The sequence below is a fragment of the Lissotriton vulgaris genome, chromosome 5, assembly GCF_964263255.1.
Source record: "Lissotriton vulgaris chromosome 5, aLisVul1.2, whole genome shotgun sequence".
Classification (NCBI taxonomy): Eukaryota; Metazoa; Chordata; class Amphibia; order Caudata; family Salamandridae; genus Lissotriton; species Lissotriton vulgaris.
Window position 1 is genome coordinate 1,581,711,009 of NC_141693.1, and position 12,227 is coordinate 1,581,723,235.

Consider the following 12,227-nt stretch of genomic DNA (forward strand, 5'->3'; position numbering starts at 1 on the left):
AGCTCTGGACCAATGAGCCTAATTACCCCAAAAACCAAGATGGTAGAATTCTAGTTTTCGTGTTCACCTCCTTGAGGTTGAAACTAGCCTGATTGGGGACAAGACTCCAATATAATTTTTCTGCCTGTCCTGGTGCCAAATGGGGGCGATACCTCCCAAGTCTGGGGGAAGCCAGTGTTGCATATCGAAGGCGGTACAGGCCTTTGAAGCCTCCTGCCTGGATATGCTGATTACTTAACCATTCTGCTTGAAGGAGATGACAACACCTCTGACTGGAGCAGGCATTGTTTGCGCCACAGAGGGTGTGGGCTCACCTGAAAGGGAGGGCTGGGGAAGGGGGGGTCAGAAACCGCTCTGTGGTGGCAGGCTGGTCTACACCGGTCAGCCAGCACACAAGAAGTTGATAGATTTTCAAGGGGCACCCCCAATGTGCCCTCTGGTTGCATGTATTAATAAATCCATCAGTGGAATCTATGTGTGTATTAATAAGAGATGTTTAATATCAAACATCTTTAATTTCAGTGAAGTCATCATGTAGCTGGAGAACTCGTAATCACAAGTGCCCAGTACATATACTCAAGATGGCTTCCCTGTTCACTGGCAATGTCCAAGAATCGACATGCAGATATGTCCTACCATGTAGTCTAGTGCACCATGTCTTAGGTCTGTAAAGCTTGCTCTAGGGGTGGCTTCCCTATACTGCATGCCGTGTCTACAGGCATGGCACACAGGAGGTTTGCCATGTAGTATCTTCACTTTTCTTAGCACTGTGTCACGCAGCCTGCAATGGCAGTTTGCATGAGTATGGTGAAGGGTCCTTAGGGTGGCACAATACATGCTGCTGCCTCTAGGAACCTTCTTAAGTCTCCCTGAACTAGGACCAGGGGCACCATTTACTAGGGACTAACAGGGGGTGCTAAAAATATTACCAGTTGGGGGAACAATTTGTACAATTTTAGGGAACGATATCTGGCACTGGGGACCTGGATAGCAGGAACCCAGTGCACTGTCAAAGTTGCATTAAATACCAGGCAACAGTGGGGGTGACCATATCAATAAGCATTTGCAATGCAATCGGTCTCGGATTTGTGAGCGTTAGCGCTATTGGTGTTGTAAATGACAATGTCATTTACCCATGGGCAGCATTAATATTACAAGACACCTGCTTGAAGCAAACCTCCTGAGACTGACCTTTGAACCTTCAGAGCAGCAACCAACCATGCTCCTACCCTGGCCCAGAGGCAGGGCCAACCGTTTAAGTGGTATAGAGTCAGACCAGTTGAAGAGGGGTAACTGGTCCCTTCAATCTAGGCTCTATAGGTAAATAATACCTTTGCCGTTCCACCAATGGCTACAAGCCAGACAAACGGATCCTCCTATCTGCAGAACGAAGATACCTCATTGCGATTGGCTAGAATACTCTTCATAGTGGCACCCCTTCAGATGTTGTCTTTTCCAAAGAATCGCACCGGTAGCCACGCACACAGAAGCAGGGCGTAAGTTACTTCCACCCAAACTGTCCTGTAGTGACAGCGAGCAGAGGCAGAGCGTGTATCCAAAGTGCACGCTACCACTGCTCCAGGGGGATACAAGGAGAGAAGTGACCTGAAGGTACCCAGAGCATCCACCACTGACCAGATGCTCATTGGCCTTGGAGGCCGCCCTAGTGACGTCAGCATGTCTCTGCGAGATACTGCCCAAAGCTCCACGCAGACCAAACACAGTCGTTTCACGCATAACACCTCATCACATGACTGGACAGCATCATAATACTATGGATAACCCAAGGGCAGTGACCCAACATGTCAGTTATCCATCTGACATACATTTTACAAATAACACTAAAGGATAGTGGGGAGTAAGGCTAGAAACCAAAATTAAAACAAAATAAAACCACAAATACTGTCAAAATTGTTCTGTTACTAACTTTGTTGTATAACACTGTAGAGAATGCATTCAGAAATTATACATATATATATATATATATATATATATATATATATATATATATATATATATGTTAACTTTTATTTGAAACCTTGTTGAGAATTCATTCAACAGAACCATTTTGATAGTATTTGTGTTTTGTTGTTTGGACTGCGGTTTTCTCTTCTTACTCCCCACTAACCTTTAGTGTAAAATGACTGTACTGCTATAGAGTACGGAAAGCGCTTGGGACAGCTGTCCCGAAGAGGCCCTTAATGACAGACATGTGCCTTGCAGCACGACGACCCCTCACCATCAAGTTACGGTCGGCGCCTTCCACAGACCAGTACACTGTAACCATCCTTGGAATCCAAGCATTTACTGACCACCTGCACAGATGTGATCAGGTACTCACCACAGGGTGCCACTGGCTCAACTGCACAATGTATCACCAGGAAACGCAGTGTTCAAATCCCAGCTTCTTCACTGGACCAAATTGTGTGATCATCCACAAATCACATTATTTCACTTTACCGCGTGTTAGTGTACAATCAAATCTGGGAATAGTGAAGAAAATTCATTCAGGATGCGTGCTAAACACTTAACCGGTCTATGGTTTAACAGACGGTGTTACTCCAAATAAAACGATACTGGCCTCATATAAAGGGCACATAACATAGATATCTTGGTTCACTTATGTCCAGGCCCTGAGGTCACTGGAGGAGGGTAAAGTTCATATCTACAAGCTATTACTTTTAGGGGAAGTGAAAAACAAGCCTTTAAGAAATCACCAATTTTTCACTTAAGTCTGTATCACATGTTCACAGAACAGTTGCTGTAACCTTTCGATAACTGCTGGATTGCTTTAGTAACCAACCGCGAACCCGACTCTAGCTCAGCTCCTCCCATGTATTCCCCTCCCCCCAACAATTCACACGTGCATCACCTCTGCTTGCACTGCCGTCGCACCAGACCTCAGTCTACCACAGGGGCCACTGCTCCAGAGCGCCCCCTTCTGTCCTCAGGCCAGAGCTCCTGGCTCCCCTCTTGGCCGCTAGGCCACGAGCACAACGTGTGAGCACAACGCCTGCCAAGGTGGACTTCCCAAAACTGAACTGCTTCCACATACATGCCTCCAGCAGTTGTGTGCGAGCATCCACATGTCTGTAATGGTTGTGTGCGAGCTCACACCAAGTTTGTAACAGTTGCGTGCAAGCTCCCAATATAGGGGTAATGGTTGTGTGCGAGGTCCCACTAGTGCTCTAACAGTTGTGTGTGAGCTTCCGCCAAGGCTGTAACAGTTGTGTGCATGCTCCCACCAGGGCTCTAACAGTTATGTGTGCGCGCTCCATTAGGAGACGCACAGTGCTTGAAATTAACCACCTGCAAAGATTACTACTCAAAACGAAAGCAGGACTGGGAATTTGCTATGTTACTAGGTGTGCCTTTGTGTAAATTGTATTGTAAAGCGCTTTGAATATAAACTGCGTCCTTCACCGATGTTGTTGACTCACCAGCGTCTTCTGCGTAGGAGCAGGAGAAATGCATTTATTTCTGTTTTGCATTTTGCCAGACTGGTAAAAGACCAACTTTGGCTAGGGGAGACCACACACATTGCGGTGTGCCTGTGCAAGTATAAAATAAAGTAAAAAGGAAAAAATGTGCAGTAATTTATTCAGCGATTAGCCGTGCGCGTCCTCGGGGTGCGGGCTCCAGCAGGACAAGGGAAGGCATTTTTGTGCTTGAGCAGCGCAGCCTGTCTGTGAAGACTTTCTAACCCAGTTTATGCGCTCGAAAGGATAATTGGTGATTAAAACATTAATACCTAATTTACACGCCTGCGTATCAACAGAACCACCACACATCAGTGCAGAGACACACCCTGCTCCGTACGTCCAAAATATAATTCTTTTTTTCCGTAGTTTTTTCTGAACCTGATTTCTCTCATCCGCATAAAAAGTTTCCGAGATGCAAAGGATCTTTTAACAAGATGTTGCAAGAGACGCCTAGTGGGGTCGGACAGCCTTGTCCGCCTGGCAACAGCCTTCTAGAAGTGTAAACTCGATCTGTGCTTTAAAAACAAGGCTGGCCAAACAACCAGTGCGTGCCTGCGGCTACAAGACGGACTCATAACTTAGTCCCTTCCGGTTGCTGAGAACTGTTGTGTCTCTCAGCACAGGAATGCAGTAATGGCATCAAAACCGCACCCTTCAGGGACACAGCAGAGTGTAGCTGAAGTCTGAGCCTTACTTACAAATGTCTCCATGCCACTTGATTTATGCGACCGGCAGACTTGGCACGCATGCGCACAATGTATAACATTGCAGGCATGTGCGAGGGACAGGTCAGGCAAAAGAAAGTGTGAATGCAGGCAGCCAATGATATGAAGAAAAAAAGCATACACAAATGCAATAGGATTCGCATTTAAGCAAGTCCTATTGCATTGTACACAAAAATTCAGGCTCCGAAGAAGGCAGGAACGGGAGTGGTTGGTGGTGGCCAGAGAAGTCATGGACTGCGGTAGGGAATAGGGGGGAGGCAGGGGAACAAATGAGTTGCTGTGAGGAGGCGGGACTAATATGTCAGCAACCAATCAGGATGCAGCATTTCAGAGTTGAGCCAATCAAAAGCATGAACAGAAAGTGGGCGGTGCTTCCCCCACAATACTGTATATATTATCCCTTGACGATACAGCGCATGCGCTGCCTAGCCGAGAACTAAAAAGTGGCACTTTCCTACATTCAGACCTGTCGCTTCTTCAAGTCTCTAGACACTGAGCCTTCCCTGAGCCTCTGCACCAATTCCAGGGATACTTGCAAACATCGATGCTTGTTGTGTGTCTAGTCTGGACACAGACGCCAACCCGGACCTGCAGACAAGAGAGGTCAGGATCTCCAGTACCATCACTGAGAGTGGCCCTGCAGTCTTCTTTTCCTCTCCTCTCCATGTCTTCAACACAAAGGGAGAGACTCTAACAGCAGTGACCCCCCAGACATTAACACCACGTAAACCAAGGGTGCCCCTCTGCGCCAGATACCCTCAAGAGCAAAATCCTCCTTTGGGTTCAGCAGGAATTGTCCCCAAGTCCCTGCTTGCAGCCTTTCTTACCACAAGTACTCCTCCGTAGACTGTAACAGGTAGTGTTTGAGGCTACCATTGGAACCAGACCTCTGCATCCGGAAACACCTGGGTAGGTAAATCTGAACTGCTGGTAATTCTTTGAACCTTGGCCCCTAAGCACCTTAAGTCCAGGAGAATAACCATGAGAATAGTCTGTAAGTCTACCTATGCACTCAATGTTTCTCCCAAAAGGCTAACATTACTGCGTTGGAGGCTCATACCTCATATGACAGCTGTGATTTTCTACAGAATTACCTGTAAAAATCTATAACTTCAAAAGTATTTACACCCAATTACAATGAGATTTGGGTCTATAATTAGATAAAAACGTGTGTTTTACAAATTGAGCTCACATTTCTTCTCGAGTATCTCATTATTGACTAAATAAATGCTTCCTTTCCACACTACCACAAATAGAGCACTTCGGATTATTAATTTATGCTCTGTAAACCAACAAGGGTCATCTGGACTTTCTGCATAGTGCAGATTGGTGCATCCCGAGATGCCCAGATGAAATACTTCACAGGAAGTGCTCATCAGGAGTGAAGGAGGCTCTTAGTCCATTGGCTAACAACAGACACCGACCCAGAGGGTATTTTCTTTACATAAATAGGGCACCCCAAGCATCTAAAACTCAGATCTCGACTGGAAAGACAAAGGAAGGACTGCCCTGCTGCACACCACGGAACAAGCAAAGAGAGGCTGCACTGTTGTGGACTGCACCTGCCAGCTCTCCAGGGCCAGGCGACTGGCTTCCTGTTCGCAGCACAGGGGCACCACAGCTGAAGTAGTCCGCTAGGGCAAGTTGCCAGCTCAAGAATTTAACCCGCTGACAACCACCACCAGGCAGCATCAGGGACGAGGACCAGATGCACAAAGTTTAACCAGAGTTAGCTAAAACCTGTGTGTGTCGTCTGAGTGCAGCTAGGACCTCCAGAGGACAGGTTATTAACCCAGGAAGGATTGGTCTGTGACAGCAATACTGTGTAACAGTCTAGTGGTGGCTGGACTTCTGCCAGTACCCAGAGGAGTTTGTGGGATGTCGACCATTTAACCAGGACCACCTCACCCCCATTGTGGAGTGTGGGGTAGTTGTGGCAAGACTAGTCTACTGCAATGTATTTACAGCATCCTTGGAGCATTCTTCATCCCTTGCATTAAGACCACTTCTATACGAAAGCCCTGCAAAGGATAAAAGTGCCTAGAACTGACTGAAGACTGCTTCACTTGCTGGGTTAACTGTTTCTGAGGATTTTGCTGGTCCACCCGACTGGTTCCCTGCTGGAGCTGATCGCCTAAAGTGACTAAGTGACCGCATTACAACTAGGCCAAGCTTTTTAGTGAAAACGTTTCTGAATGTCAAATTAGTTGAATTTACCAAAGCTTGTGCACAGTTAAGTAAAATGCTTTGATTTACTATACCTTGCAAATTCTTTATCTCCAAATCCTCTGGTGGATTTTTTTTCCTTGTGGTCTATAAAAATTCATAAAAATACATTCTATTTTTTAAATACATCAATGTCAGATTTCTTTGGCGTCTTGTCGATTTCTTCATGAATTATTTTGATGCTCCAGCGCATTCAGAACGCCTCAGCACGACTCATCCTGGACATCCCTCGCCACAGCCACATCTCGGCCCACCTGAAAGACCTGCACTGGCTCCCCGTCAACAAGAGGATCACGTTCAGACTCCTCACTAACGCACACAAGGCTCTCCACGACACGGGCCCGAAGTACCTCAACAGCTGACTCACATTCTACACACCCACCCGCCAGCTCAGTTCCGCCAGCCTCGCCCTCGCCTCCGTCCCACGAATCCGCAAATCCACCAGAGGAAGATCCTTCTCCTACCTGGCAGCAAGACATGGAACTCCCTCCCCACTCACCTACGGCTGACCCGGGACCATCTCTCCTTCAGGAAACAACTCAAGACCTGGCTGTTCGAGCAGTAGCGACCCCCCCCTCCCCCCATCGAGTGCCTTGAGACCCTAACGGGTGAGTATTGCGCTATACAAATTCTATTGATTGATTCTGTTTAAATGCTTTACAATTGTTTCTTTGTGTAAGCCTTGCTGCTAAGAGTCACAGCTACCCAGGGTTGGGCTGAAGGTTTGACAAACTAAGCCGAAGAGTCCGAAAGGGGTTGGTAAGAACGGTAAAGATACATTGCACAACTACACCATATTATACACCCCAGTTCCTCAAAAATGCATATTGGGTGAAGGTTATAAAGTGCCTCTCCCAGGTTTCACCCCTCTGGTTGCCCTCCAGGGAGGAACCATTGTATATTATTTAGATGTGGAGAGGAGACTACAAGATATCAATGACCATTCTGCTAACAAGTCATGGTGGTGGAAAAGCATACCATAGCGAGGCCGAATAGGGTAAGGGCCCTGTATTCACTGTTTCAACGTTGGTACAAAGACATGCATTGGTCTATGAGGGGAGGTCTGCCCCCCACAAAACAAAATATGAAGCACAAAGTCAGCCTATCAGGGTCACTCCCAAGTTCTCCAGAGCATAGGAGATCATGGTTTTCTATTTTTTTATACAATAGGAACATTATTCTTAATAGGTTAGCCAAAAAGATGCAGGCTAATAGATATTCCAAGTGGGTCAACCATAAACATTCCACGATGGAGAATCAAGATTTAGGTTTTGATTACGTTTGCCACTCTCACCCCAGCACACTATCTTGCACGCCAGACAGACGCCTTTGGGCCATTGTCGAAAGACATCGCTGCACCTCTTAGTAGGGTCAGGGCCAACTTGGATATACTTACACACAACAGAAATTTTCCGGTTGAAAACCTTCGGGGCAGCAGTCTAGAGGAGAGAAGGGGTGGGAAAAACAATAAAAAGGAAGACCCCGCAGAGAGGGGAGAGACATTAATAACCATGAAGTGGCAAACAAACAAACGTTAACAAAATGGAAACAGGAAAATGGCAAATCAAAAGAATACGGTCTATCATTGTAATGACATTCTTTATTCTGCGGGACGGTTACTTCTCCCGATAACCCAGCTAGGGAAAGTGGGCCCAGAAATGGCGTCAATGGCACAGTGTGAAAGAAAACTGTCAAGGCTTCTGGCAGAGTTCCAGATGAGAGAACGGAGAGCAGAAACAGTAAGCTGAACTTGTGCAGGCAAAACATAAATCTACATTTTGTATGAGAATTAAATTGAATGGAAAAAGCGAGGAAGCCCTGGTAGAACAATTTTCCATTTTCTACACTAGATGATACAGAACCAGACTGATGAAATTAGAAGTGAACACAGGTATTCCAATATTAGGATTACATTGTGTTAGGAAGACCTTAATTTTGATTGGGTTGAACTTCAGAATATTAGGCGACATCCAACACAGGACTGCTCTGAAACATTGGCTGGTGTTTGCTGACACAACAGCAGCTTCTTTCTTTAAAATGAAGACGAGTGGTGTGCCATCAACATACATAGTTAATTTTACTCCTCATAAATTCAGTAAAGCTACAAAGAGGTGTTAAATAGCAGGTCAGAGATTGATTGTCTTTTAGAAACAAAACAAAAAGTGAGAAGAAAACTGAAGAAAGCCATAGATAATGTTTGGAGGAGTAGAAGAGATTCCACGCAATGTAATGTGAAACTTTTCATACAATCCTTTCAGAGATTGAGAGAGGATGGCCAACAGCACAGAATACAGCAAACGGGAGAGCCATAAAAAAAAGTTGAAATTACAATTAAAAAATAGCAGTCCTCACGTCAGAGCATTAACATCTTGAAAGGGGGCAAATATTTTCAATTTCTACCGAAGTCTAGAGTTGGCTCATTTGTGGCAGCAAACAGAGGCATTTGGGATGAGATGCCAATTTATAGAACTGCGAGATTAATTTTATAGGCTGGATTTGCGGATTCAAGTGCTCTACATGTTAGCAGAAACAGCACAGCAGGATTTGGTCTGTATGTCTGATGTGATGCGGCACAGGTCTATAAAGGAAAATGGAGGGATGTAGTGAGATGTGGTGTTCTATACGCCGCTGAACGTGAACAGTGCAGTGTGTGAATTGGTGGTCCATGCTTAATGGTGTAGCCTGAAATGCGGTATTCTCTAGGTTGGATATGAAGCGTAGAAGAATCACATATTTGTGGTGTAGTGCAGGTGGGATGATTTGCTGGTTAGCGGTGAAGTGCAGAGGGAGGTGGAGTTGGTAGGTTGGTGAAGCACAAAGATACAGCATAGAATGCAGCTCAGCGTGATTTTCTTATTCAATAAACATGAGTGCTGCTTTTGACAAGGATTATTTTGACTTGCCAAATGTAAGTTACAGAATAAGACCTCTCAGCCTTTTCTTAACACAGCAAAGGCGTCTGCTGGTAACAATTGTATCCTCATCCCTAGGCCTTTCTCTGCAGTTTTCTAAACAGCCTTTGTGTTCAGCTTTAAAAAGGTTGAACATTTCAATTACTACTTGCCCATAAACCTTAGGCATTGGCAGACTGTTGTCCATCAGATGTACCAAAGATTCTATCATATGGCTTCTTTATATATGGGGTGTTCTTATTAATATGGAGGTCTGCCTACATCTGCCTATTCTGTGGTTGTTCGTGCCTCACCAAGGAAATATTTGAGTGCTTCAGAAGGATTTTGGGCTAATAGTTTAGATGAAGGGTTGTTCGATTCTCTTTTTACCACATGACTATTCCTGTTAGAAGCATTTTCTTACAAAAAGTCAACTAAAATGGTGTTTATAATTTCATCGCAGGTTGTTGACAGAGGCTATTAGTGTTGTGTAAAATGAGGTGATTGCTGATGGTAGTTGGCTATGAAGTGTGACCCATACACTGGTTAACCGCATGCGCGCTAGCGGGTTTTCCCGCTGCGCGCTGAAATTTGAAAATCGAGGGTTACGTGAAAGCCAGCTCGTCATGCGCGCAGCGCAGGTAACGCCCATGACGAGCTTGCTTTGTCACCAGCATCGATGGGGTTAAAGCAGGACGCTGTGTTGTATAGCATGCAAGAGGATCTGGTCTGCACGGTTGATGGGAAATATGCAGTGTGGAAGGACTTCCTCCAAAAAGGTCAGTAGGCACTGGTCGCTATTGCATTCCAAAACTCAGTACAGAATTGTATTACCAATACTGCTAGACACAGCATGGTTACTAATTTACCACCTCTGAGATAGAACCCATACACATATCAGTGCCCACAATAAGATAATTCTATGTAATCTTTTACAATAAAGTGCATTATATCCGACATGTTTTCAGCAGTGTACAGCAATGCTCCAAAAGCTCTACAGTTCTTCCATTTGACCCCAAACTGAAGTATATGGCCCATAATGCAGTGCACTAATTTTCCCATCTCCAAAATGCTGATATTCCTGCCTACCGTATACCTTTCAGTCCTACTTCAAAACTACTGCTTTCACCCCTATTTCTACTTGAACACATTTATCTTTGCTGGGTAACATTAAGCCATTAAAAAAAAACATTCTTACATTATGCCTGAATGAGTTCTCAACTATCCATAAAATGTACACAAAAAGCAAGTGAAAGCATGGGATTTTCTGGAGCAAACAGGGCGACCAAGATGTTGACATCCTGAGCTTCTGGCATACGACAGCACCTGGAGTTCATCAACCAACTTGCAATGACAGCACCCAAAGTAGAGCTTGAAGTATGAAGAGTCCACTGCTACACCTATCGTAATTCAAAGTTCTTGCACAATGAAAGCAAAAGAGCCATGATTAGTACAGTACAACGTTCTGGCCCTATCAAGATGCTTCAAGATTATGTTAAGCCACTTGAAAAGATGACACTTCGAAGTTGTTGAAGACTTTTTCGCAGCTATAGTTAGACTGTACTTTATTTGGGGTATTTGTGTGAGGTCATGACGTTCTCTGGTGTGATTACTCCAACTATTGTGGAGGCAGGTCAAGACCGTGGTGAAATGCTTCCAGAAGAAAGTAGTTATGCCGTTGCAGCTTTTGAAAGTGCCTGCCTCCATCTTCTCACTGGTTTGCAGGCTCTTTACTGTGTTCGAGACACACTGAAGTTCCTTAATCTGAAGGAATCACAACGTCTGAAGGTTAAACGATCCTTGATGTTCTTGTTCTAGCATAAAACACCTCAAAATTGTACTGCTGTTGCCAAGGAGTATTGGAATTGTCTGGCATCTTTAAATAGTTTTCACCCTCCATCTAAAGTCCTGAGATTCATGTGTGCAGGACCCCTTATCGCCTGTGTAAACATTCATTAGTCACAAGTTTGACTTTAACATGGGGGTGAGGGGTCAATGCATTATGGTGCAGTGTACAAGCCATCTCAATGTTGTTCTTTCTTCTTCACTCCCATCATCTGTGAGCCTCCAGAAATTCCTCATGCAATCACAGCTTCATCATGCACATTTTTGGCTACTGAATGTCATGTACTCTCTAGTAACAGAATAAACTAATTTCAGTAATGCATTATTTTGCTGGCCCCTTATAAAGAAACATTTTTAATCTTTCCATGCCTAAAATGTTCCTCCAGTGAGCCGTTGAGGTCAGGCTCTATTCAGCCTGAACATTCTCGGGACATGTCCTGTAGAGCTACATTGGCACTGCGATGACTTGGCTTTTAAAGTACCAATGGAGCAAAAACACTTAAAAACTAGGACAATACATTTTTTGCCCATTGGCATAGCTTTAAAAAAATGTAAATCAACAAGGGATTAGGCTTTTACCACACAACTGAGTACTCCAATGAAACAAAGATTACCTGGCTGTAAAAGATTTTTTAAATGCTTATTTTGTGTTCTTTATAAAAAAGTCAATGAAAAACCGATTTGTAAAGGCCTATATTGTGTACTTAAAAAACAATCGAGAGGGAGAAAAAAAAATACAGTAAAAGGCTTTAGCAGGCACCAGTTGGATGCTCCAAAATTCGACTCGACTACTCACTGAAGGAACACAGGAACCAACAGCTAAACACACTTGCAATTAATACTGCTTATATACTCCATGATATTCCACTTAATTGTCTGTGTGCGCAAATTAAACTCTCTTAAACAGAAAAAAAATGAAATAAGGTTTAAAAAGTACAAGAAAACATGACAAAGGTTCCAAGGTACCCTGTCTCACACCTGATCTTCAAAGGTCAAAGGCTGGCATTTCCCCCACTCACACCTCAGCGTGTGTGCTGTATCTAGGCAACCAGCTGGTC

At 44.5% G+C, this 12,227-nt stretch overlaps 1 protein-coding gene across 3 annotated transcripts in view; it reads right to left on the minus strand.

Moving 5' to 3' along the window:
• Positions 1-12,227, minus strand: part of ACIN1 (apoptotic chromatin condensation inducer 1) — a 947,610-nt gene that overhangs the window by 201,015 nt on the left and 734,368 nt on the right. For all 3 annotated transcript variants that reach the window (XM_086923671.1, XM_086923670.1, XM_086923673.1), the window contains one exon: positions 7,830-7,872. In XM_086923671.1, the coding sequence (XP_086779797.1) occupies positions 7,830-7,872 (43 nt within the window). The remainder of the gene's footprint in view (positions 1-7,829; positions 7,873-12,227) is intronic.